Source organism: Struthio camelus, chromosome 1, assembly GCF_040807025.1.
Source record: "Struthio camelus isolate bStrCam1 chromosome 1, bStrCam1.hap1, whole genome shotgun sequence".
Classification (NCBI taxonomy): domain Eukaryota; kingdom Metazoa; phylum Chordata; class Aves; order Struthioniformes; family Struthionidae; genus Struthio; species Struthio camelus.
The window spans coordinates 201835465-201863325 of record NC_090942.1 but is presented as its reverse complement, the minus strand read 5'-3'; the positions used below and the strand labels follow the sequence as shown (position 1 = coordinate 201863325).

The window sequence follows — 27861 nt, the reverse complement described above, 5'->3', positions numbered from 1 at the left end:
GTGCACATAATTAATAGGCCAGCAGTCTACAGCCAATACCACAAAAGAAAGCTTGAGCCAGTTTCACACACCTGGAAGTTACTGAATCATTCAGGAAACTAATAAACAGGTCAAGCCATTTCTGTCCTCCATAGTTGGCATCAGACACGGTCTACCTATAGAGTGAAATTTTAATTCAATAATTTAAAGTTTATATACTGCTTTTGTAAATGGACTATTTAATGCCCAATTAGACCAGAGATATTCAGATAGCTTTATTTTAAGCTTTGTGGATTTTCAAAACATGTACAAATAAAATAATTGTTACAAAACCCCATTTGCTAGAGTTTCTCCAGCAATATACATCAAGCATGATCCGAGCACAGAGATAAGTGACTTTTACAGGAAGCAATACACAGAACAATAAATGGTAATAAAACAGCCGGTCTTTCCAAATAGATCACAATGCAAAACAGTTTTCTTTCCCTTTGCCACACCCAATATTTGAATACTTTTTTAGCTAGCCGCATCTGAAGTTAAAAGATGGTAAGTAAACTGACTGTGGAAGTTGAGAGGCACTCAGAAGCCCTGAAAGGGAAAAGAAGCCATGTTTTTCAAGTTTACTAGTTCAGGGGTAAAAATTCCTGAGAGCCAGAAAACAGACAAACCCGTTTTCTTTGATGAAGAGATGTTTGACAGACAGCTGTAAAGACGAGCTATATGATTTTAAGAGTAACAGTAAGACAAAACAAGCAAACCAATCTAAGTCTAAAGGTAACACTAAATGAATAGGAATGCTACTATAGGGAAGGACTGGAAAAAACTTTTACAGAGAAAGCAAAGATCTACCCAGAGATAGAAGAGAGATGTGCGTGCAAGCCTTGTCATTAAGATGACAAAGACTTTTACAGTACATGTCAAAACTGTAACCCACCTTAACTACATACAGTACGTAACTGACCTCAAGAGTTAAACTATAAACAAACTTAAAGGAAACACTGCACCTGATGACTTCAATATCACCACGAGAACATTCATTACTTGAAGTTAGTACATTGGAAGAAAAATAAAAAAAATCAAAAGAGGATCCACATTTGTCTAATTTACTGTTTGTTGTTGATGCAGAATTGCTCAGCAACAAGTGTTTAATTAAACAGCTGACTGAATTCTCTGGGGTCTGGAAACTGATCTCAAAACTGGTCCTCTGACCTTCCACCTCACACCCCCAAGCTGCTGCTGGGCATCAAAACAGCTCTGCTACTTCTACTTTTTATGGATAATACCCCAGCAAGGCCCTGTTCCTTGCTATGTGTGACAAGGGTCCTGATTATATCCTTTCTTTCACCTATTGTGCATACAGAAGTTGCACCATTCAGTTATGATGCTGCTCCAATTTTCAATGCTTTCCAACACATAGACAGGTCAAGCTAACTAGATCATACATAAGCACATTCTCACTGTTCACTCAGGCTGATCCAAGCCTTCAGAATAGTCAAGAAAACTGCAATGCTTCTCAGTTTTTGGAAAATTCAAAGCATTGAGAAACCCATTATATCTGAAAGGTATCAAGCACCACAATAAGCAACACTCAGAGGAAACAAGAGTGCAGCATACTGGTGAAAGTGAGTCAATGTAGCCTCCAGTCAAATTTAAAGATCTAATCCTGAAGGTTAAAATAGTTTCATGACCACTACACCATCCATGATCAGCCACAGGTTTGGGACTATTAGCAGCTAAATACAGTGTGTAAGACCAACCTTTAGGTTCTGACCTAAAGACCTAGTAACATACCACTGGGGAGGTATGATCTAGTTTGAGAGTTGGAACATCATTAAGCTGACTAGAAAGCAATCGTTTTTCTTGTATGAGGCCCTCACCCTAGCCATACTTGTCCAAGAGCAGGGCAGGACTCCCAAGAACCCAGGCCCCACCCTATCAATACTCATTATTCTTGAGACTGCAGTTGTTTAAGTTATGTCATCTCCTTAAGAGGAGAGTGGTTAAGCCAAGCTACTCCAGCCCCATTTCCCCTCCTTCGTAAGAGAACTGGGGCAACTGCAACAACTGTGCGGCTGTTATCAGCTCAGTTTACCAATATGAGAGTAGCAAGTTCTCACAGCTTTGGCAATGTATTACTTTATAAAGATAAAAAGGCATTTGGAAAATAGCAGCTGCAGAGAAAGACCACAACACCTTTCCCTGAAAGTTAATCTTCAGGGTGCTTATACTAAGAGACATGTTGAATCATTTTAGTTTGATGTTGTAATAACTTTTCCTCTAAAAGAACATTATATTAGGACATCTGCTTTATATAAAACTGCCCATCCCTGTATCTTATGGAAGGACTGCTGCTCCATTCCCTAATGGACTTGCTAGACTTCAGGCTTTTGCCCTAGATTCAGGTCACTGGTAATTGGACCTGTGTGGAAAAACATATGGACTCAGTTCAATGTGGCTTAATTAATTTCTTAGTCTGTTGATTTGGCAGTTGTCCGGCTGAACAGAACAGTTGGATATCTAAACTCGCCTTAAAGAGGACATGATCACAATAGCTAACTTCCCCAAAATATGCTCAACTCCTTCTGTGCTACTATACTTTGAAATAAACATTTAATGTTGCTTAGAACACAAAGTGAAAGCAGTTTTAGTTGCTCAGGTGAGACTAACAGTTCCGTTAACTAAAAGGAGTAACTTCTCTTCTACAGCATTCAGACTGGAAAAAACACACACAGCACAAAACTTAAAACCCAGTGATGTTACCAACACTTTCTCAAACTGAGGCACAGAACTGACAGGTGCTACAAAGTCTAGCAACAGCTGAAATAGAATCAACTACAGCAACTTTACACCTGGGGCATGTTAGTCCAAACTGGTCAGTGCACCAAAAGTTGTAAGGCCACAGCTTAAAGGGGAAGGAATTCTAGGCCCTCTACTGAGCTGTAATGGGCACCTTTCAATATTGTAATCGCCATAAATGCTTCCAGAGTAAAGAAACATCCATGCAGTAAAAAAGAAGCAACATTTTTGTTCCCAGACTTCTGCCATAGCTTTTTAGTCAACTGGTCGGTTTGTTTTTAAACCCTTCTTGAAGGGCACAGGAAAGTCCCCACTGAGCCGAGTCACAGCCATTCTGCCATGCCTTGTACTGGTGCTCACTTTGCTACCATCTATTTACCACACCTCAGGTCCGATGTGCTTTAGGTAGTTTTGGCTTAAGCCCAAATAGCAAATGAGAAGAGACAGCTGGCTCTCTGCAGGAACTTTTCTCACTGGTGACCCTGGGGGCTGAATTGGCAAAGCTGTCTGGACTTTATATGAAGGCTGCTCTACAAAACAACCTTATAAAAGTCTATTCATTTATTCACTGGAGTAACATGTTTTAAATGAGGAAATATAGTATTTTTTGATGACTAAACACATTCTGTACCAAAGCAGACTGTTTTTAATAACTCTTTAGGACTAGCTTAAGATCTACCTTGATTTAAAATAAAACAGCAGCCTGATTCCTTCTTTTTAGTAAAAAGTGAATTCTTCCAATAAGGAGGGTGTGAAGACTGGAACAAACACACTTTAACGTTAAAGAGAAGAGCTATTTCTTTCCAGTAAAGAGCTGAGTACCCCTGTATAATAAGGCTTTTAAAAGAGAAAAAACCACACATACCACAATACTTGCCAAAAAGCTTAATACAATCTTTCGAGTCCGTAACTCTAAACAATAAATATGAAAAATAATGTACATGGCACACCAGAGCAGTTAAATATTAAGACAAACTAGTAAAGTGATAACATTTACCTATACTGTCAGTGATAAATTTGTTTCACTAGTGTGATAAAACACAAGTCTTATATACAAGACGTTCTGCAAAGAAAAACCATAGAACCATGTTGATACAGAAGGTAAGGGGCGGAGAGGGAGACAACAAGTAACAAGGCACAAAAACCTCTCTTGCTGCAACCTTGTAAGGCACCATGCATGCAAATGTGAAACTCTGCCAAAACCTGTAGTGGAAAAATATAAAGTCTAAATGTGTTTAAATGGCTGGATAATGTATTTTAAAGATGGCATTACTCTCATCTCTTTGAGATTAAAGAAAGCTTTTATGAATCTTTATTCACAGGTTTAGGCTTTTAAAAAAATTGGTGAAATGAACAATTAAAACTCCCTAAATACAGGGGCCATAATTCATTTCTCTCAGACAGCTTCACAAGTGCAACTTGATCATGACTTATGGACTGGCCTTGTAACAGAGTCCTGGATCTAATTTGGGGTAGAGAGAAACGCTGCCAATTATATGAAGTTGTGTGGTGCACTGGTAGTTTTAACAAAACAGAATTTAGGGATTAGGATGAGAATAAACTTGTTTCACTTGTAACCAAAAAGGATTTAAATCCAGAGACAAAAATTGGTAGCATTAATCTAACACCATACCTAGGAATCTTAATAACTAAACTTGTTATTTGTACCTCTACTTAAAGATTAGGCACTCACATTTTTATTTCCCTGTTCTGTTTTCAAATGCTACTGCCCAGAAAAATCTATCATGGGAGGGAGACTTGGGCAAAACCTTCTCCCTTACCAAGATAAGCTATAGACACACAATTAAGTTTAGATACTTTAAGTTTTCCTATGTCCCAGGATTTCTACTGTATCCTGCCAGAAGCAGTTTTTGTCCTCTCTCAAATTAGAAAAAAGAAGCTCCAGTTTAAATTGAATTTTTTTCAGAAAAGTCTAAGTCAGAAGTTCTACAAGATAAAAGGGAGACTTTGCTAACTATTGAAATTTTTTTCCCCCAAAGATTTAGTATGAGGCACTCCATTTCTCATGGGCAGACACGAGTGAAACAAGTTTTTTGTATCTGAGGATAGTCAGCATCAGACTATGCTAGAACTTGTGCTTCTGTTCTTGAAACCACACACAGTAAACAGTTGGAAGGGAATACAGCTGTTCAGTTATTGACTTTTAAGGATATCCTTTACTCTTTTTATACTTCACCATTAAATATCAATGCTTAAGATCTCACACACGTGAATTATAGTTTCATGGAAGCTCACTGTTGCTAGAGAGCAAGATCTGGCCAATTATATTTTAAACAATAAAGGAATTTGGGGGGAGGGGAAGACATGACATCTTCAGTGGTAAGTTAGCATTCATATAGCTATTTGCTGTCAGGCTGCACCAGCTTAGGTGTGCTTCATTCCCTACATCCAGTCCTGCTTTAAGGAAATAACAAATCTGAGCAAGCACAATATAAATAGTCAGATTACAGGCTGCAGTAGTCAAGGACAAGAATATTACCGACTAATAGGTTTAAGGCCAACTAGTTATGATTTGATATATCGCACTTTTTCATGGCACTTAATACACTGAAATTTAGTAGTGGGTGACATTAAACAAAGGTATACATATTTATATTGTATGCAATATATACATGTAGCTTCAGTTTCTAAAGTAGAAAGCACAAGTTTTGTTGCCTAAATAAAATCAACTTGTGAAAGATCACCTGTGTTCTCCTATACTAAGTTATCATAAGTAACATTACTATCATTACTATTTTAATCAATTTAGTGCAAACTGACATAAGTTCAAGAACACTTTTGTCACTACTTACCAAATGCCCCTTCCTTTAAAATACAGTTATACTTTTTTCTTTTTGAAGAGAACAGCAAGTACTTGACAATTAGCATGCTGTTCTAGCCTACATAATAAAATTTGCAAATATACAAATCAAGTTTTGGTCATGCAGCACAGACCCATCCTCACAATAATCTCCCTTTTATTTCAATCAGTCTAGAAAAGCAGAGCACTGTGCCAGATTTCAATTAACAGGTCATCCTGGCCACTCCATACTCCAAGCTGACAACAGCAGGCTCAGCTTTTGAGAGCTCTTCCATGAATTCACTGTAGCGATTGTCTGGTGTGCTGCTGCCCTCTATAGTTCTCACAGAGTCATTCACAGGCATCAGTGGCTGCTCCTTCTTGAAGCATGGAGGGGTTTTCAGTGCCATGGGTGCAGGAGGGGCAGAATGCAAAGGCTCCTTCATGAGGACTGCATCTGACTGACCATTTCTCCGCTTAATTTTCTGAAATATAGAAAATTATTACTAATAGTAAGCACTTGATGATACTCTGCTTTGAATGGAAGTGAATTCACTACTTTTGCTGTCCAATGCAACCTCTGCAGAACCCTATATTATGTACCCTAGATTAGACATGTAAAAGGATTATTACATGTTAGGCCATTGTGTATGTTCCCCCCAACCATCTACAGCAGATGCTAGAAGCAATGTATGCTTAAAAATGTGCAGCTGAACAGAAGACAGAAGGTTGCCTCTTAAGCTTGTCAGTGCCTAGAGAAGAAAAGAGATTTCTCTGGACTAAAGCAGAGGAAGACAGTCCTCAGTACTACTAGCAAGCAGCAAGCCAGCAGCAGCAGACTAGGGGTCTCTTAAGAGAAAGCAGGTTCACAGGTAAGCCTCTTCTCCTTCCTAACGTCTTATAAAGACTTACATCTGAGAAGGAAGGAAAAGAAATTGTTTAAATACAGGAAGCCACTGAAAGCTGCTAACTAGAAAGTAGGACTGGAAGAAAGGACCTATAGCGAAAGTACACAGCAACTAGAAGCTTGCAATAACTGAATTGATTTTTCTGGCTGATGTGTTCGTGCTCTGTTAAAACTAAGATCGAGTTCATGAGTCTTTGCCGTCTTTTAACACACTAACTTGGAAGACTGAAACATCAGCAGAAAGGTCCACATCAAAATTTCAAACAACCTGGGTCCTCTCCTCATGAATTCAATTGAGAAATGTGGGCACAGGTAAAGTCAATGCTTTGGAGCAAGGTTCTACAAAACTGAAGTTTACTTTGAGTTTTCATCTTGCTGATTTTATCTTGCTTTTTATCTTGAATTCTCATCTCGTTGTATCAATTGTTTAAAAAGTGTTAAATACACAATTAAGACTTGAGACAGTTTTTAAGGTTATCAGCTTAAAATCCACCCTTTTACAGAATCACAGAATCGTTTAGGTTGGAAGGGACCTCTGGAGATCATCTAGTCCAACCTCCCTGCTCAAGCAGGCTCCTCTAGAGCATATTGCCCAGGATCGCGTCCAGGCGGGTTTTGAATATCTCCAGGGAAGGAGACTCCACTGCCTCTCTGGGCAACCTGTTCCAATGCTCTGTCACCCTCACAGTGAAGAAGTTTTTTCTCAGGTTCAGATGGAACTTCCTGTGGTTCAGTTTCTGCCCGTTGCCTCTTGTCCTGTTGCTGGGCACCACGGAGAAGAGGCTGGCCTCATCCTCTTGACACTCCCCCTTCAGATACTTGTACACGTTGATGAGATCCCCTCTCAATCTTCTCTTCTCCAGGCTAAACAGGCCCAGCTCCCTCAGCCTTTCTTCAGAGGAGAGGTGCTCCAGTCCCCTCATCATCTTGGTCGCCCTCTGCTGGACTCTCTCCAGGAGTGCCATGTGTCTCTTGTCCTGGGGAGCCCAGAACTGGACACAGCACTCCAGGTGAAGCCTCCCCAGGGCTGAGGAGAGGGGCAGGATCACCTCCCTCCACCGGCTGACAACACTCTGCCTCATGCACCCCAGGAGACCATTGCCCCTCCTGGCCACAAGGGCACACTGCTGCCTCATGCTCAACTTGTTGTCCACCAGCACTCCCAGGTCCTTCTCGGCAGAGCTGCTTGCCAGCAGGTCAACCCCCAGCCTGTACTGGTGCATGGGGTTATTCCTCCCCAGGGGCAGGACCCTGCACTTGCCTTTGTTGAACTTCAGGAGGTTCCTCTCCGCCCAGCTCTCCAGCCTGTCCAGGTCCCTCTGAAGGGCAGCACAGCCCTCTGGTTTGTCAGCCTCTCCCCCCAGTTTAGTATCATCAGCAAACTTGCTGAGGGTGCACTCTGTCCCTTCCTCCAGGTCATTGATGAGTGAGTTGAACAGGACTGGACCCAGGACTGAGCCCTGGGGGACACCACTAGCTACAGGCCTCCAACTAGACTCTGTGCCATTCACCACAACCCTCTGAGCTCGACCATCCAGCCAGTTCTCAAGCCACCTCACTGTCCACTCATCCAACCCACACTTCCTGAGCTTACCTAGGAGGATGTGATGGGAGACAGTGTCAAAAGCCTTGCTGAAGTCCAGGGAGACAACATCCACTGCTCTCCCCTCATCTACCCAGCCAGTCATCCTGTCATAGAAGGCTATCAGATTGGTCAAGCATGAATCCCCTTGGGTGAATCCATGCTGACTACTCCTGATCACCTTCTGGTCCTCCAGATGCTTAGTGACGACCTCCAGGAGGAGCTGTTCCATCACCTTTCCTGGGATGGAGGTGAGGCTGACAGACCTGTCGTTTCCTGGCTCCTCCTTCTTGCCCTTTTGGAAGACTGGCGTGACATTGGCTTTCTTCCAGTCCTCAGGCACCTCTCCTGATCTCCAGGACCTTTCCAAGAGGATGGAGAGTGGCCTAGCGATAACATCCGCCAGCTCTCTCAGCACTCGTGGGTGCATCCCATCGGGGCCCATGGATTTAAGGATGTCAAGTTTGGACAAAAGATCTCTAACCTGATCCTCCTCCACCAAGGGAGTCTTCCTTTCTCCAGCCTTCCTCTCTTGTCCCCAGGGTCTGGAATTCCTCAGGACTGGCCTTAGCAGTGAAGACTGAAGCAAAGAAGGCATTCAGCAACTCTGCCTTCTCTGTATCCTTTGTCACCAGGGCACCCGCCCCATTCAGCAGCGGGCCCACGTTTTCCCTAGTCTTCCTTTTGCTCTTGATGTATTTGAAGAGCCCCTTCTTGTTGTCCTTGACATCCCTTGCCAGATTTAATTCCAACTGGGCCTTAGCCTTCCTTGTCGCATCCCTGCATACTCTGACAACGTCCCTGTATTCCTCCCAAGTGGCCTGTCCCCTCTTCCACATTCTGTGCACTTCCTTCTTCTGTTGGAGTTTTGCCAGGAGTTCCTTGCTCATCCATGCAGGTCTCCTGCCTGCTTTGCTCGACTTCTTCCTCAGAGGGATGCACCGATCTTGAGCCTGGAGGAGGTGACGCTTGAATATTAACCAGCTTTCTTGGACCCCTCTTCCCCCCAGGGCCCTACCCCACGAGATTCCCCTAAGTAGGTCCCTGAAGAGGCCAAAGTCAGCTCTCCCGAAGTCCAGGGTGGTGATCCTACTCATTGCCCTGCTCCCTCCTCGCAGGATCCTCAACTCCACCATCTCATGGTCACTGCAGCCAAGGCTGCCCCCAACCTTCACCTCTCCAACTAGACCTTCTTTGTTTGTTAGTACAAGGTCTAGCATTGCACCTCTCCTCGTTGGCGTCTCCACCACCTGAGTCAAGAAATCATCATCAGTCCTCTGCAGGAACCTCTTTGACTGTTTGTGCCTAGCTGTGCTGTCTTCCCAGCAGATGTCAGGGTGGTTGAAGTCTCCCATGAGAACCAGGGCCTGTGATCGTGAGGCTTCTTCCAGCTGTCGGTAGAAGGCCTCATCGATGACTTCCTCCTGGTCAGGTGGCCTGTAGTAAACCCCCACAACAGTGTCACCCATGTTACCCTGCCCTTTAATCCTTACCCAGGATTTTAACAGCTGTACTTTTTCTATCTCCCCACTGTAACATGCACAGGAGTTAGACATTGTTGCCGTTTGTTGCCACACAAAAATAAAACTGATATTTACCTTAGGAAACTGAGTTTCTTGAAGGGTATTATTTTGAAGTCAATACTTGACTATAATGAAGCATCAATTAAATGCAGCTCATTAATTCATACTAGAATAAAGATATACTGCATTCAGTTCTTCCGGCTGTTTACTGTAGCAGCTTCTAAAGTTGTCTCTAGAATACTGATCTCTTTACATAGGATCCCTTGGGGCTAAAACTATCTTCAAATAAGCATTACAATTTATGTCACCCATAATTATGGTGACTTACAATTGCATGAACCTGCATACAAGTTAAGGACAAAAATACTTAGCATCTGCATTTTATCAAGTATGAAGTAAAACAGTTCTGACATCCTTAGTTTAGCCACATAGCTGTAACAGATGGGTGCCTTGTTATCACAGATGTTTCACATGAATTTAATCAATATTAAGCTATTGAGTAATACTTTGGTAGTAGGAACAGTATGGATTTTACATAATATAGTTCTTCAAAGGCACAATAACTTGTGTTTAAGAGTAGAACATTGGCTGTATTCTTCTATGATGTAGGCCAAACTATACAGTGAAAAAGATCAACTCACTATTGCACAGAACAAGTGCTAGGCCATATAATAATGACTTTCACACGAAAGCCAGTAGTGTTACTACAGACTATAAACATGAATTTGAAGAACAAGTCACAAATAAGTACATGCATTTTGCAATACTTACAGCTTCCAGTTCTTTAATGTCTTTCTCCAGTTGTTTATTTTGTTCACTCATGTTCATGATAAGATCTAATACAGATTGCCTGGGATGCATACTTCGATCAAATTGATGGTACATATTTCTCCAAAACCTGCACGTAGCAGACTGTTTTTAACTATCCAGGATAACAACAGAATTGAAGAAAAGATACTGTATTAATTCAAACTTACTTAAAATTGAAAGACACTGTGTTAGGCTCCAAAAGAGTTAGCTTCGGAGAAAAATCTGGATTATATAAAGGATTTTGATATTTCTTTTGTTCATCCAGAAGGAATGGCCACAAGGAATAAGTCTTCTCTTTAAATCTTAAGGTAAGAAGAAATCAAGGTCAAGATACAGACTGCGAGTAAAAACCCAGAATCTGTTTGACTCAACATAATAAATCCATTTAAATTGCTTTTTTTCCCTCCCCAAAGTTACCAGAATACCACTTTGACTGAAATACTCCACTCTGTTCTATCCAACATTATGCCAGGAAGAAGTCAACTTTACTATGAGTTTTAGAACTAATAGTGTTTATGCTGTGCAAGTTTTGCCTAGTTGCAATAAATGTTTTGAAAATATCTGTAAATTTGTCATCACTTCATCTGTATCTTAAACTGTATTTTACAATTGAAAACATTTGGAGACATCCTGCTAGTATTTTTTTTTTTACTGACAGGAAAGTCTTGAATAGGCAATAATTTTAAGGTTAACTATAGATAGGTTTGGCAAGGGAACGAAGCAAAACTTTCAAACTTACGCTTAGCCATTTTTAGAAAAGAAAGGATGGGGGAGATAGCTTGACTTTCCCTATAAAAGATGAGTATGGATTTTCTCCCAAAATTAGAAAAAAAGTCTTCAGCATGCAAAGCCATGAGGACCACTGTTCCTCCCTAATGCAGTTCAACATCTGTTTTGGTACTAATTATCCTGTCTCTTTACTTTTATTTAGGATCCCCCCCCCCCCAAAAAAAAAAAAAAAAGATCTATAGCTGTTCTTCATTTACCAGAAGAGAGACACATCGCAATAAGTATACTTACTTTAGTTCTTCCCGCTCTTTTTGGCAATTTCCAAGGAAGTTTCCAAACTGACATGAATGGACATGTTCATGGATTTGAAGAAGGAAAGCTTCATTGTACTCAAAGGCTTGTGGAAATTGCTCAGTCAGATTCCACACACTTTCTAAGAACTGGGTGAACACTGGTGAGATTTCTTTTGGATCACCATCCAACTGACAGCACCTAAAAAAAATTTTCCATAAACAGAGTGAAATAGTTTTAAGTTACAAACTTAAAAAAAAAATCTTAGCTGTATTTGCTTTTAACTACACTACATCAGTTTCACATTAGTTTGGGTTGGGAGTCTGAGTACCTAACTTAGATAACTGGGGCAATTTTTAAATGGGTCCATATTTAACCCATTTCTGATTTGTGTCGCATCTTTGTTCAGTGCGGAAGAGCAACACAACACAAAATTAAGAAGCTCCTTTGTTCTCCATTTCCACAATAAACATTTGGAGTATGCCAGCTAAAAGTAAATTATTAAACAATACATAGCAGCAGGCTATTCTTGTAGCTGCTATGGGTCAGATCAAGAGAAAAACAAAACTGAATATACAAAACTTTTAAAGGTAAGCATTGTTTCAACAACCTTAAAGGTAAAGGTAAATACAAATTCATAAAAAAAAATCAAAACTTTAAGACTGTTTTATGTTGCCTAAACAGCTGGGAGGTAGCTTTGGATCGGTCTTGCATTGTCCAGGCATATGTGCGGATCCAGCAGCAGTCATCCACATCTGAGAGCAAGATACAAGTAGCTCAAGAAAAGGTATTTGAATAAGCAGTAATACAGAGTGCATTATCTAATGCTAACAGCCTACTCAACTCAGAATTTCTAGCAAGACTGCAGGAGTGTAATTATCATAATTCAATAAGCTTTTTAGGTATGCATGGACATATATTAATACAAAATGCTAAATCACTTTTACTAGAGTATTTATCCTTCATTCACTGTGTACACATATACATTTTTCTACACCGGAAAAGCATGAACTACCTGTCAGAGAATTTGTGGCCAAAAGAGATCCAGTCCTTCTCTATCAAGACCTAGAGGGAAAAAAAAAAAACAAGATATCCATGGTAAAATGTTACTAAATCTTACACCTGCAGTATTACCCTCACAGGCTATATATTGTTTCAGATTTGAATCTGTTAACTACTGTAAGAGCAAGTATTTAAAACTTTTAGTTCTTTACTTTCATCAACAATTCTTTTGCAACAGATTCTCAAGGTAGTTTAGTATAACTAAACACAAGCATGTTTCCAAAACCAGTAGAACAAAATGTATCATCCGATTGTCAATCTGTTAACTGCTGTTAAACCGGGCTTACTTTAAGCATAGTAAAGCCATATGACCTAACACGAACAGCTACAAGAAGTTTATAGCAACTAACTTTCAATTAACAAAAAAAGAATATGGGAAAAATTTTAATATTACACTCCTGCTATCATAGTTTATCCAATAACACATGATAGAAACTTACTAAATAACATTTTATAACAGTAAAATTGTTAGTATCGACACAGCTTGTTTTATCACATTAGCCACAGTATCAAGCACCAGAAGGAATAGAGGACTGTATGCCCATTACAGACATATTCCCAGAATTTGTAATTGTTAAAAGTACAGATAAAAACAATAAAAACACCCCCACACATACGAGATATCTAAAGATTACACACATCCTCACTACCCATGAGGATGTTCATCCTTTTCCGATTCCTCCTGAACTTTGCTTTTGCACCGTGTTGGATTTGTGGCAGGTAGTTTTTAAAAATCAACACATGAAGCTAGTCGTATGTATCAGCTGTCACGTGTTCCCATATCACCTCGTATTGCCACTGAAAAAGTTGACTTTCCTACTCTTAAATTTTGAGGAATTATACAAAAATTCTTCTTCCTTCCAATACCAGGATGAAGAAATTTAGATTGCTGAAGTATGTACAGGTCTCTTCTATTTTACTGGAGGTTTTTGTTGCTTTTAGAAGATGTGTATCAAAAATTTGAACATCACCAATGTAAAAAGCATATAGCTACTATAATTTAGCACACCTACTGTTACAGTGTAAGCATTTTAGTACCCTTGTATTTCATAGTGATTTTTTTAATTATGGATGCAGGGGAAAGTTATCACAGCACTTCTGCACAGTCCTAAAAGGAATCTAGTTTTTATAATTCAGTTTCTCAAATCATTACTTTTAATAATGGGTTCTTTCCCATAGCAGAATATTTCTAAAGGAAAGATACATCAGCAAACCACCAATTTTATTTTATGCTTGTAATTACAAAAACAACCCATCAATTTGGTTATACTGCTCATTTTCAAACCCGGAAACCTTTTATGTACTTCAGTTTACCAAGGAGCAATTCAATAACATAACAGCATGCTTACCATGAATCCTTTAATTGTTCTGTAATAGGAATCTAGTAAGAGAGCTCCAAGGGAACAAACCTGGGAAGTCCTATCCCAGCCATCCGAGCAGTGCACTAATACACTTGCACTCTCAACTGCTATTGCCTGCGAAGTAAAACATTATTGTTTTAGTGCATACTCTAGACAGATATCAGAATTCAGTAAATAATTACAAAGCTACATTAATCCCAAACTCGGAGCATAGTCCATTTCAACACAGAAAAATATTTATTATGAGGAAAGATATTAGATACTAATCAGAAAGCTGTCCTTCTCCAGCGGAAGGCAGGAAATGCCCTATAAAGAAGGGAAATATCTTGTGCAACGATGGCAGTGGAAAGTAACAGTGACTTCTACAGCGGTTCCCATTTCCCTTTCTAGCCTTTTAAAACTAGAAATGCTTTTTCAATAAACATTAAAAAAAACACACTACAGACCAAGCAGGGTATAGAAAACAAAAAATACCTATTTTTTAGTCATTTTAAAAAAACTTCAGGACTAGGAAGTGCTCATTAACTGCAAAGAATTTGAATCCTGTTAACCTAATTATTCATTGGGTCATCTTTAGGAGAAGCACTCACTTTTAACATAAGTCTTGTTATTTCAGCTAGTAAAAAAGACTCAGCCTCCCCCCTCCCCCAAAAAACCTGAAACAAAAAAAAAAAACACACACACACACCCCACCACACACTTTGCTTCACAGATGCCTGGCAAAGGCAACTGTTCCTTTCAATTTTTCATAAGCAATCCCATTTCCTTGCCAAGTACATTCAGCATACAGCCAGTTTGATTTTTCTGCAATTAGTGCCTGATAAGCTGTTCTTCAGTGTACACTAAGAAGTTTCCTCCACCTCCAGTCAAATTGGTTAGATCTTGCGTGAGTACCTAAAAGAACCAGTAGCGTAAAAATCCCTTCATGCTTCACTAAGGGGACCAAATAGCATTACAAGAGACCAAAACTTTAATTGGCATTACTGATTGTACCAGGTAAGAAACATGCAAGACTCATACACAAATACATCTGATGTGCTTTTTTTTTTTTCCAAGCTTCTCCTTCCCTCCAAAAAAGGACAGTAAAGGGAACTAAAGACAACTACTTGCAGATTTTTACACTTCAAACAATATCAAGTATTATTTTGCCAGGGACCAAGTCAACTTGCCCTCAAAGAAATAAGCAGTATACAGGTTACCTTGACTAGGAAGAGAGCAGCATCCAGTACAGCTTTGATATGACGCAGCCATCCAGAATTCTCCAAACCAGACAAGAAGTCATTGACAGACAAACCCTTTGTACCACTGACTGAAAGAAACCAAAAGAGTTAGAAAGCCCTAAAAAGCTGCAACTACACCCTGCAATGGAAAAAGGGTATTGGAAACAATATACTTATTTAAAAAATTGATTTGAAGTATCTTTCAGGAAAACATCCCTCCCCAAGAGGGAAGAGGCAATGCAAAATATGTTCCCCACCCAAAATTCAACTCAGCAGAGCTGCAGCAACGATAAGTGACAAGAATAAGATCTTTGCATCTTTTTGGCAAAAAAACATTCAACGTAAAGAGACTGGTTACCCCTAGTAGGAAGTAACACCTTGCCTTGCAGAGGAAGGCAACATAAACGCTTACCTGCTTGCCAGAAATACTTACAGGCTACTACTGTTAAGACCAAGTAGTCACATTCAGACAAAACAGACAGTTCTGAGCAGTTAGACTGTCAGAGCTCAGCCACCTTCTACTCCCCTAGGCAGGAGGGAAAGTGAGCACAGTACCTGAGCAGCGCAGAACTGAAAGCCATGGAGACTAAGTCTTGCTCATCTCCAGAACATTACAATTTTGATTAAGACCTCTACTGTTCTTTCCCAGTTTACTTTGATCCTGTAACACTAAAGCTAAGCAAGGGGACAGGGAAAGGAAAATCCAGATTAAAAGAAAGCTGCCTCGCAGCATAGCAACAACAGGTATAGAGGTAGACTGTGAAAGCGTTTCACAAGTGAGACAGGTCAACCTGATTTTTGTAGGACACCATAAGATGGAAACTCCTTTTTACTAATTATTTTGAGCACCAATTCAGACAGGTTAACATTACTGTTTCAACCACAAGGAACTTCTGGCATAAAATAGACAACACTCCCTGGCTGATATAGCTTCAGAGTTGTATAATCCTAGGAGAAAATTCCCTCAGTTGCTATCTACAAAAGCACCTCCCACTACCACAAGGAAAAATTACTTTCTGCCAAGTAGGCAAGCCCCAAATAAATTAAGATATATAGAGAGAGAGCGCAGAAAGACTCTGTAGCTGAAAGCTAGCAGTGGAGTCACTCATATACAACCTGCAAAATATTCTTTATCTCTGGGTACAGGGGGAAGTGAGTCAGTAGAGAGCAAAAAAACAAAATTCACCGAGTCATCTTGTGACTCAGTTTCATGTTCAGTCAAGTCCCATGGTGTAACAAAGGGTAAAGACTCTTAAGAAACCAATACTTCTAGAGCTTTCCTATATCTGCACTACATGCTTCCTAGCTTTCAGCCACACAAATTTTGGTACAGTCCCCATTGACCAGGGAGGTTTGTTGCCACTCAATGCCATAACAAAGAAACTCCAAAATAAATAAAGCAGCACTCTTTCAAAAGCCTATAGATGTCTCTCACTGCAGCAGGGGGAAGGAAGCTAGCAAACCATTGTGGCTCAAACCACAGCAGGGCCAAAAAAAAAAGGCAATTCAATAAAACACCCTCTACACACACACCTGGAAAGCCAACCAGGGTAGGGATTGAACAGAGAAGGGTATGTTACCTAGAGGCATTGTTCTTCCCTTCACACTCTTATTCTATAGCTTGTGCTTTACAGCATAAGTTTCCAGTTAGAAAATAAACAGCAGCTCTCGGTTTGCTTTCACCTAGGTTCTTCTGTCAAACCCTGCCTTTGATCAGCATTTCCAGCTTGGTATAAACATTTCATCTCTGGCGTTTTCCCTTCCTAGCTAGATTTCCATGATCCCATGGACCGAGGCAAAGATAAAAACATATAGGAAATTAATTCTCAGGGCTTTACATATTTCTGTGAATTAATATAGACATTTTAGATTACTTAGTGATGAAATAAATGAATTGCACTAACACGGATTTGAGACTTGTGTTGAAGAATATTTCAAATCCTCTATGCTCCCCAAAAGGGTTGAAGATGATTTACGGTACCCATTGGAAAAAAAGATGCTAAGCTACCTCACAATAAGCATTCTTCAACATGGCTTCGTCTACACAGATCCCATCATAAATACACACCCTCCAAGCACATAAGCCTAAAGAACTCTATCTTCCCTCACTTGACTATCCTTATACATATGACTAGCAATGTCTCAGGCAGTAATCGCACCAAGAGGTGACAGGAACCTGCAGACCTGTTACCTGAAGCACAGGGGTTGAGAGGGGGCTGAGGGCTGTTTTTAAAGAAAAGAAAAAAGATTTAGTTAATATACTTCTGTCATTGACACGTGCAGCAGATTACAGCAGCTGCCTTTCAGAGGGCTATCATTGAACTTCTTTTCAAGTAAGGATTTTCTGCAGAAATGCCATTTCTTGACATAAGCAATGCCTTTTTGCTTATCAAGTGGAATCTCTTCTGTTATGTAATAATGCCTTTTTGAATGTATAAAAACTGGACTTTCCTAGACTCAGTACCTTCACATAGACTAATTACTGAAGATTCTTTCATTAGTGTCACACGGACAGAATGAAACACTGCCCATCAGGGGAATAAAGTCATTGTGTCCACACCGAAGATGACAAAGCTTCAAGTTTTGTCTCATTGCATGCAAGATCTTTGAAAACAGCTGAATTAAAGTGAAAGAATAGGCTGTAAACCACCCTAACGCACTCTGTGGTACGGTCCCCTTCCAGTAAGATGTTGGGAAGGATCGTCTTATGTTCCACTTGCAAACAAACATCTCATTTTCTCATCAGATTCCACTGCAGACCAAGAGAGGGAAGGAAATGGAAGGAAATTACACTTCCGTTAACTACAAGATCAGGCAGATAGACAAAGAGCCTAGGATGAGGCCACAAGCCCAAGGAAGAACAACAGTTGTTTGTTATAAAAAAAAAAAAATCTGAGGATAGTCTCAGTTACAATGAGTCTTGAAAGAATAGGGTCTTTGATAGCACATTCCTGATTGTGTCGAACAGAACGTTCTCAATCAGGCGAAAGCTGGTACACAGAAGCTTAGCAGCATTCACCTCATTTTAAGTTATGCGCCTTTTTCATGGCATTTTCTTCCAAATCACCTCACCGATAGCATATGTCTACAGGAGTATGAAAAAAGTCATTTATTCAATGCTTCCCCAAAAACATAGGAAGTGAGTAGGAAAGACTCTTAAAAAAATCTAGGAAAGATACAATTCCACTCCCCTTTTCCCTTCCCCTCCAACATCCCAGGAGCCAATCAGTAACAGGATTAGTATCCTCACATTAGAAACAGTATTTGAAGGTATACTTGAAATTCAGGACCAGCCACTTCATCTTTTTGCCAGGTTTCAGGGTTTAAATTTCCTACTGAGAAAAGTTAACCTACTGAAAGATATCCTTGACAGTCAATAAGATTTAGTTAAGTAGATTTAGACCGGAAGTGAGATGAAAGCTCTTCTGGCCAAGAACTAGGTACAAGTGGGGCTTATTGTATTCACAATACAACTACTTGCAACAACAGATCACTAAATTAAACGATCCAAGAAGATCATCCCCAGTTATCATCTTGTTCTAGCAAGTAGAAATGTTTACAGTGCGAGAACATCCGCACTTAAAAAACCTCTTACCTTTAAGTCAATTCTGTTTCTGCTTGTCTAGTAATTCTTCCACAGATTAAGTATGAGAGGCCAAAGAAAGCGTTCAAAGTCAAGTGACCTAGCAAACTTGGAAAGCTCTTACCGTAATCCCTGTTTGGCAGCAAATATGGGGAATGAAGGATTTGTGATAGTAAACTAGTCAAAAAAACAAGTCTTAAACTTCTGGTCTGGCATTCAGCAAAACTCCATATGGACTGAAACAGAAGTGAGATAGCTGTGTATTTACCCCAAAACCTAATTTGGAGAACTACAAAACTGCTGAGACATTAGTGTCACTTAACAGAAAACTTATTAGTAATTAAACCCATCCTCCATACAAGGAAAAAGCTATTACTAGAGAAAACTTGATAAATACTGTTAGTTAAGTCAAATAGAAGAATTGTTAGTGGATTACAATGTTTAATCATGGGCTGCATACACCTCTAAAACAGACTGTTACACAGAAGTAATAATATTTTTCAGCCATTTGGTCTAAATAAAACCCTAACAAAACAGAAGTATTGAGCAAAATATCAAGATGGAAACAGAAGACTTCTAACACTCCATTTTCACCATCCTATAGCTGACAGTGGTAGTTTGAACTGGTTCACTTTTCTTAAATGCTATCCAAGATGCAGCTATCAGCACAGATGCCACTCACCAGGCCAAAGAGTTCAAGGTTGGCATAGAGACTACATATGCCTATTGTTAGTTCTGTGGAAATAAGTGTTCCTTCAAGAATTAGGAAGCTTATATACACACACAAATCTTTTTTATATGTATATACACTATTTTACACACATGCACATATATTTAGTAAATGCAGAAATCTCTCCTGAAAGCTGCTGACATACATAACCAAATTGACTCAAGACAGATATATGCCACCCTACTTTCCTTGAAATAAATCATAAATTCATTCATAAGGATCCACAGCTTAAAAGATAAAGGTTAAAAGCAGGTTCCATTATCACAATGAAGTACAGCAGGCTGGTTACTAGATGAAAAACCAGGACAAAATATTTTAAGTCTCAGTACAGGTTATATAAGCTATTAAAGACTTCAGAAGAGCAGTCATCCTATTTTCATATATACTATTATTATAGTACGGTTAGAACATACCTTCCAGAAGTTTTTGTAAGCTGGATCTCATTACATGAATATTTTCAATTCCAACAAACTGGAACCTAATGTTAGAGTAGTTGTCCTCATTTTCATAGCCCTTCCCAGCAGCTCTGTTTGCCATTGCATTAAGCTTAAGAGAGTAAAACAGAAATACTGAAAATCTGTAATCGGCTTGACTTGCATTTAGTTTTTGTTAAGAAAAATAAAATCAAGCAATTTCAATGCTTGAAATGAAGAGCCAAGAGTACATATCCTGTAAACATATTCTGATAAAACAGGTTTGTGGCAAATCAACTGGAAAACATTTAAAGTGTAAGAAAGGTAATAGGCACTATATAAAAAGTAACAAGCAGTCTACATTCAAAACCGGCAAGTCTGAATAATGCTCTTAACGTTTTCTTCTTTCCTCAGCGTCCCCACAAACAGTTACTTATTTAAAAACATTTCTGGAAGAAGTGATTGCTGTACAATTAACATAACAAGCAAAAAAGTAAATCTCATACTTTACCATATACACATGCTTTTCAGGCATTCTAAAAATCCCATAAAAATTTTTGGGAACAAAACGAAACTGTTGGCAGCTATAAAAGTTAAAACAATTAGAAAACCTACAGGTGGCACAGTTTCAGTCCATCAGTCAGACCTACCATGGCGGTCTACTTAAAGTAGTTAAGATCCTACAGTGTAGGACTTGCCCTTCACATCCTTGCTTTCTAGCTCCTGTGTTCAGAGATTTAAATGAAATGGATATCAGTCTAAACAAGAGATGGACTACAAAGTGAAGGTTATCCCATATATCACATGATGGCTCAAATAAAAAAAAGTAATTCAAATTAACTAGGCAGAGCATTGAAGTATGTCTTCACAATGTTACAACAGAATTTGAATTTCTCCTACTCTTCCCTAGTTAAGGGGGACAGTAATAACAGCTTTCACATAGCATTCACAGAGAGCACAGTCCTTCCTTCCACTCTAAAATAACCCCCCATAACTCACCACTTCTTCATGAATTTCGTTCCAAGGAGTTAAGCTGCCTTAGATCTTATCCAAAATGATTCTCAAAACAGGTTTACAGTCAGCTTTAACCCATGTTTAGTGCACCTCCTCAAAGATTCACTGACATATTCAGTGAATTCCAGTTGAGCCCTGACAAGGATTCAACTTGTTTAAGAAAGCAAGCATCTACTGCTTGATTGTCAAAAGCTTACCTTTAAGGAATATTTTGGCCCGAGAGATTTATATTTAATTCTAAATCTTTAGAAGTCACATCAGAGGTATCCCTGTACCCTTTTCTAATGTTCAAAAGGAAAAGAAAGACTAGCCTGTAGAAATACATACCTTTGGCCTGGTGTCCATGACATACATAAAGCGATTTGAAGGATTTGCTTTACTGATTGCTTGCAACATGTGTTCATCTTCCAGGCACCTGGCACTGAAACCTGAGAGAGGTTGACTGCATCGGCAAATTGCAGCCTAAAATAGAAATCAAAGAACAAGTTAACAACAGTTTAACACCTCTATTTGAAGTGCTTTCCATAATTCTAAGAAAATGCTTAGTCAACTTGTTTCATTCGACAGATATCAGTACTTAAAGCCACAGCACCCCTGCACAGAAGAATGAGTGTTCCAACTTTCTAAGGATACCACTTGCAGGCCTATCTCTTACTGCAGAGATAAGGTACCAGTTTACATAGTGGACTTTCCTAGGTAGAAGATTTAAAAAAAAAAAAAAAAAAGACTTGGAAAGAACTCCACGAAAATAAAGTACTTGCTTCATATAAAATGAACATTGTTATTGGTTTTATTATTGAAAGTATGGCATGTTAGAGCCTGAAGTAATTTTCACCATGTCATTTTCTAGACTAGTTGCATTCCATTTCAGGTGGTATATGGTACATCTTCCAGTTAGCCCCAAATGCATCCATTAGTTTTGCGTTCTTCCTGCACAAATTCTTCAACTTGACAAGCTGATAATCTGCCTTCCTCTCAAAGATACCTACTGGTTGAGATAGGCAGCTGTTGTTTCACAAAGTCACTTTCTGTCAAACCTCATAAAGTCTGATTTTCTCTAGTCTTTTCACCTTGAAAACACCTCCTCAAGGAACCAGTTCTATTCTTTTGGTTCCCCTCTCCCCCCTTTTCAACCTAACATTTTGTTTTTCATGTATCAAGAAGATAGATCACTTGAAACAAAACTATCTTCAGTTGATCTTAAGGTTGATTTCTGAAAGCTTTAAGAGACTCAACAATTACTTAGGGATTTGATTTTATTTTTTTTAACTGGCTTAGTGTAATTCAGCTTTCTGTTAGACACCACTCGGGTTATCTGTTTTTAAGGTTATCTAGAGTTGCATCATACTCATACAGATGAGTTAGTATACTTACTTCCTTATCTACCCTGAACTACTGGAAAGTGTTGAGAAACTTTTCAGCCCGCTTGCATCGCAAGGAAAACAGACTATACCTCTTTCTCTTTATGATAATAGGACAATACTGGGAATCTTCCTTTACTTCTGAACTTGGAGCTACCAACGATTATAGGCTTGCTTGCAGTTCTGGGAACATAAAGTTCTCTAGGATAGGTTTCACAAATCTGAAAGAGACAGATATACAACAGAAAAATGTCATATACAGGCCACACAATAAACCTAGCACTAGATATATAACTCTAAGCTAGTTTCATTGCATTCAATTTGAGAGAAGCTAAGATAATTAACAAAAGACAAAGGTTAAACACTAGCATGTTTCTGCATATACATGTAGATATCTCAGGAGAGGAGACAGACCACAGATGAAAAAAGTGCAAACTGATGTGAAAGTGACAGAATCACTCTTGCAAAGCTCTGCTGTACTAGCATTCACCTCTCCAGAACAAAGACTCTTCAGTAGAAACAGTAAGAATTTGTTTCAAATTTTTTTTTGTTGTTTACTGCAAAATATTTTCAATATCTTAAGACATGCACCACCACAGCCACTGCCTACCCTATCGAGCACTGCAAATGCCAAAGCAGAATCCTACCCAGCAAAAAGATTTGTTACAAAATTGCAGAGCATCAAAACTGCTGTTGCTGGACTTCAAGTAAGCAAATTAAGGAAGACCTTATACTCTAAGAATGTGTGCATCCATACTCTCTTCTCAGGCCCTAGAAGAAACTTCAGTCAGAAAGTTTTTAAAGGGCCCACTAAGGAGATAAAAATTTGCAGATGGAAAAACACTTGATCTGCTGCAGAAGATAACTTTTTACAGTATCACTGTTTCTGTAGGGCTAGAGCCAGGGGATGTAGCAAAATCAGATGCAAAGGTAAACACATTTCTCCATTACAGCCCTTACCTTATAATCACGATTTGCATCGGACAACTGCCAATTGGCATTTGGCACTCCCATTCTCTTATATTCTTCTGCTAGATCAATAAGCTGCCAACCTTTGACTTGCTCAGATGCATTTTGTTTTGGATTATAGGAGAAGGCATACAGTTCATCATATTGTGCTAAAAGATAAAAGAAAAGTAAGACTATGCAATGAGTTAGTCCCCAGAAGTGTTAGGGCAGAGGTGTAGCACAGCTGAGTCACATTAAAAAGTAAAGTTAGCAGCAGATATAGTTCAGTGTTCTGAGGTTCCTTCTATTCAGGCAGCCATCCCCAGGTCCTCAAATTCATATTCCTACAAATTATGCTATTAAATTTCATGCTACACAAATGGCTCCAGTGCTCAAGATATCCCATTTTCCTGTAGGATTTTCCAAATCCCCCTGCATCCAAATTTACACTATAGCATTCTAGTTTTTCCACGGTGTCTTTAAAAGACATAGTGGCCTTTTTCTAGAAAACACCACCACTTATTCATGGATTGCTGTTACTAGACAATGTATTCAAAATGTTTTTCAAAAAAGTCCTGAAACTGCCTGAATTGCACAGAAAACTTGATTCTTCAAAGAGTCTCAGAAGTGAGACTGAAGAGACACTGGTACTCTTCAAATATTTATTCAGCAACCTTTGCGCAGTTAATTTAACCAGATATCTAGAATTGTGTCAAGGTAAGTTATAAGAACTCTCTTGAAAGAGTTTGCTTGCAGTATTTCCGCTTGGACATCTCCAAAGCCATAAGGGCAAAATAAAGCTCACAAATCAAAGACCCACCAAATTAAACAAGAGACAAATGCAGAATTATTAGAAAACTTTACAGAAGCTAAAAAAAAGAAATTGTTTTTGGAGGTAATAACAGAAATTTGAATCTCTTACTCTTTACAAACAATAAACTTTAAGTTTCCTAATGGAGGAAGACAAAGCTTTCAAAATAATCTATCATGATTTTCTAATATATTACTCACATATGAGCACATCTCACACTATTCTGTCAACTAATGTGGTCTCTTGTGCTTTTTCCAGAAGTCTTAAAAATCTAAATTGGCAGTGTTACTTTGACATCAGAATTTCAGCTTTATTTTCAAAATTGCATGAAATTTGTAGCAAAAGTACTTGTTTAATAGCAATTTATCCATGAAACACAAATTATGAGAAACTATGCATTTATCCATAATTCTAGGTATAATACTGTAAATCCAGGATCTACTGGAATCTTACATCCTTTTATCCAACATCAGTTGGCTTTGAAAGCCAGACAACGCAACAACTTCCAAATTCACACACAACAGATTAATACCTTCTTTTACATACCAAATCCATTTCAAAGACTTCACATAATGCACATTGACAAAAAAAAAAAGGTTCTTCCACAAACTTGGCAGTATATGCCCAGATAACAAGTCTTCTGGGGTTGGAAGTCTTACCTGTTCTTGACAGCTGGAGCAAAGAGTTATAAATGTCATGGCAATCTCTCTCTCTGGGAACAACAAAGTGAACAATCCTGAAGTTCTTGCACTGAATCACAAGGGGACAGCCAGAAGTAGTCAAGGGAAGTTTTTCCACTGCAGCAATGTGATGATGCAATATCTATGGCAGAGAAGTACTAACAGTGTAAAGGTACTGATGAATAATGACAACAGTGTACTATTTGTAAAAGCAGACCTAAGATAAATTAAGCTGTACTGAAGGAAGATTGTGATGAGTTGTCAATCGTTTGTTTATAAGAAGAAATCCAAGATTCACATTTTGGTGCAGCTACCATGACTTGTTAGAATTATGCTTGTTCTCTTCCATTGTATTTTGATGTTTTATCTAATGTTTGCAAGCAGCAATAAATATCCTTCCAAATGCAAGATTCAGAAGTAAAACTCCACTGGGGATGTTCAATCCTTTTGTTTAACTTTGCTAACTGACAAATTAACATTATTTTTTAAAAATGCTTATAGGAACATATTTCATAATTTTATAACGCAAAAGAAAATATAATCAGGGTAAAACAGGAAAAAATACTTTAATGTTTGCAGGGAACACAAATTTTTAAAGTTCAGAAGAAACTGTACCACTACTGAACATACAGAAGATGACCAAAGATTTTAGAATTCCAGTATCTGGTAAGTATTTTTGCCTGTCAGTGTAGTTTACATTAAGCATTTTGCACATCAGTCACCACTAGACTACACTCAGCCTCTTAACGTTCAAGCCAGGAATGCAACTGAGGCAACACAAACTGTTTAGAGAGATATAAAAAAAGCAGTAAGAAAAATCTCTCATATATCATAATACGCACTGTGCCTAGCTCAGTGACTGCTATGTCTAGATAAGAGCCTTCCAACCAGTTTAACAGAATACTGCCACAGTAATGGCTATACAAGGGCCCTTCACAGAGCTTATTTGATCTGCGTAGCAGATCTACAAAGAGCCTGGTGAGACGCACGAGAAAGTAACAGTTGTTCAATCAGAAGAAAGTCAGATATATTACCTCAGCTGAACAGCACGTTCTCCACAGCATTTCAATTACCTCACTGAGCTAACCTCCTCCTCTCAAATATTGATTAGAATTAGACATGCATTTGAAAACTATGCTGCCAAATAGGCTTTTATTATGAAGAGTCTACATCTTGAAGAGAGACATTATCGTAATTATACTTGATATTTGCACTATTGGGTACTTGCACAGAAATCCAATACGAACACACAGGTTTAATTTGAAAAAAAGTTCAGCCAGAAGAGTAGTGCACAGAGAGATGCAGATAATGCTGCTTAAATTACGTTCTCCTGAACAGCTCCTTTCACATGAGAGGATAACAATTTCTTTTGTAGAAGACTGCACATTGCATCTCAAAACAAATCACTGAAACAAATAACCAATCAAAATGAGGCATCTAATCAGATAACCAGGACACAGGATTTAGGGTGAGAAATTCTACCTACAGGAGGAAAAAAGTGAACCATCCCAAGGGAAATAAGGTTTTGTCCTGGATGAACTTCAACTGTATAAACCTAACAGTGCTGAGCTCAGTCAGAGAGCTGGGCTATAGTGGCAGCTACAACTTGCTGCCTACACGCATAGCACCAGGGAACTGGGCAGAGAAACTACTGAATGAGTCACTTCTGATCATACAACACCAGTAAAGTTCATCAAGTGGCTGCAGTCCCTTCCAAATTCCTATCTTCTAAGGATGAAGACTTTGGAAGAGATAGTAGCTTATCATTCTGAAAAAGTATATGAAATATTGAAGATTTCAACAGACAATAGGTCTTTGGATTTTGCCGTCTCATTTAATTTAGGCAGGATCTAAACGTAAGGTAAAGGTAACGTCGACATTTTAAACCTGATGCTTAAGCTATCTAGCAGTCTCCTACTCCCACCTGCAAATTGCAGTGCAAGTCAGATAGGTTTACAAAAAGAGACACACATTTGTTCAGGCATACCAATGAAAGCTATTTAGAAGAAAATACAGGACGTGGAATAGAAGTAAGAATTACTTTCAACGGTATCCAATTTCAACCACAAAGGCATCATGCCTGGTACGGCAAGAGCAGTCTATAAATCTTTAACTTATTGCTTATGACATCATAAGCAAGGAAAGATTAAGGAACAACTTATAACTTAAAAACTTTTAGCAAACAAATTCAACCTCAGATCAGGAAGGAAGGACAAACAAACGCATCTGAAGAACATGCATTTTTGAGCCACAGGCATCCATCATGCTTACCCAAGTCTCTCTCTGGCTTGAATCTATGAATAACAGATGAGTTGCTGTAAGGTACAGAGTTCCTGTTAGCGACTTATTGCTGGTGCTGAACCTGTCTAGTAATTTCACTTGCTCTACCTGTAAGAAAAAGGTAGAGATCAGAATTTACTTTATATAAAGTAAAATCCTAACTTCACAAAAGCTCTGTCCATTTGTACAGTTACTTGGAAAATGGCAGAAGGCATAACATAGCATGTAAGGCCATTCCAGCCAAATTGGTAAGAATGCGCTAGCGACCACAGTCTTCGATTCAGAGCTAAAATATCACATTTCAAAACAAAACGCACAACGCTAGGATCATGTGAATACTTAATCTATACGTGTAAAGTTTGATTTTCTCCTGAACTAAAGAGACTGATTCAATTCCTACTACTATGGTTATTTTCAAGTAAAACAAGCAAGGGCATTAAGTTTAAAACTAAATAAACTATCTTAACTTTTTTACTAAGCTTGCAAACTGTCTCCTCCTTACCTTCAGTAAAGGAAATAAACACAAACAATTGCCTGTTATGCACCAGTACTGAACTACCAGCTGATCTCTGATCTACACATTGCTCTTCTCAGTGGTTCTCTGTATCCTCATCACAGCCATAAAGGTTATATCCTCCTGACTTCATTTTTACACATCTACAGTTGTTTATACGAGCCCTGGCCTTAAAAAGCTGGATCATAACAAACTTGTCTCAGTCAAAATGAGGCATTATAATGAAATGCAAGTATTATGCTAATACAATTAAAACGCGCTCCTTGAAATTCAAGGACTGTGCTAGCATTCAAACTAGAGACGTTTCAGGTTTGATTCTTGCAAGAATAGATTTCTTCTCCTGCTATTTGATCAGCATGGTTATCTCAATCCTATGGAACAATATTCCAGAGAAAGGAATCTCTAGTTATCCTACTTTTTATCTGGTGTTCATAATTTAACAAGCACCACAGTTTGCTTTATTTGAA

General features: G+C 38.8%; 1 protein-coding gene across 2 annotated transcripts in view; it reads right to left on the bottom strand.

Annotated features, from left to right (window-relative positions):
- Positions 1 to 236: 236 nt before the first annotated feature.
- The window catches only part of MTMR6 (myotubularin related protein 6), a 31391-nt gene continuing 3766 nt past the window's right edge, over positions 237 to 27861 (bottom strand). Inside the window, exons 2-14 of one of the 2 annotated variants that reach the window (XM_068930213.1) lie at positions 26872 to 26988; positions 24580 to 24742; positions 23122 to 23279; positions 22254 to 22382; positions 21128 to 21262; positions 19787 to 19919; positions 15040 to 15149; positions 13829 to 13954; positions 12433 to 12482; positions 11418 to 11618; positions 10565 to 10699; positions 10359 to 10485; positions 237 to 6060 (exon numbers count right to left, since the gene is read on the bottom strand). In XM_068930213.1, the coding sequence (XP_068786314.1) occupies positions 5800 to 6060; positions 10359 to 10485; positions 10565 to 10699; positions 11418 to 11618; positions 12433 to 12482; positions 13829 to 13954; positions 15040 to 15149; positions 19787 to 19919; positions 21128 to 21262; positions 22254 to 22382; positions 23122 to 23279; positions 24580 to 24742; positions 26872 to 26988 (1845 nt within the window). In that variant the 3' untranslated portion in view covers positions 237 to 5799. The remainder of the gene's footprint in view (positions 6061 to 10358; positions 10486 to 10564; positions 10700 to 11417; positions 11619 to 12432; positions 12483 to 13828; positions 13955 to 15039; positions 15150 to 19786; positions 19920 to 21127; positions 21263 to 22253; positions 22383 to 23121; positions 23280 to 24579; positions 24743 to 26871; positions 26989 to 27861) is intronic. The other variant, XM_068930214.1, reaches the window with a different exon arrangement.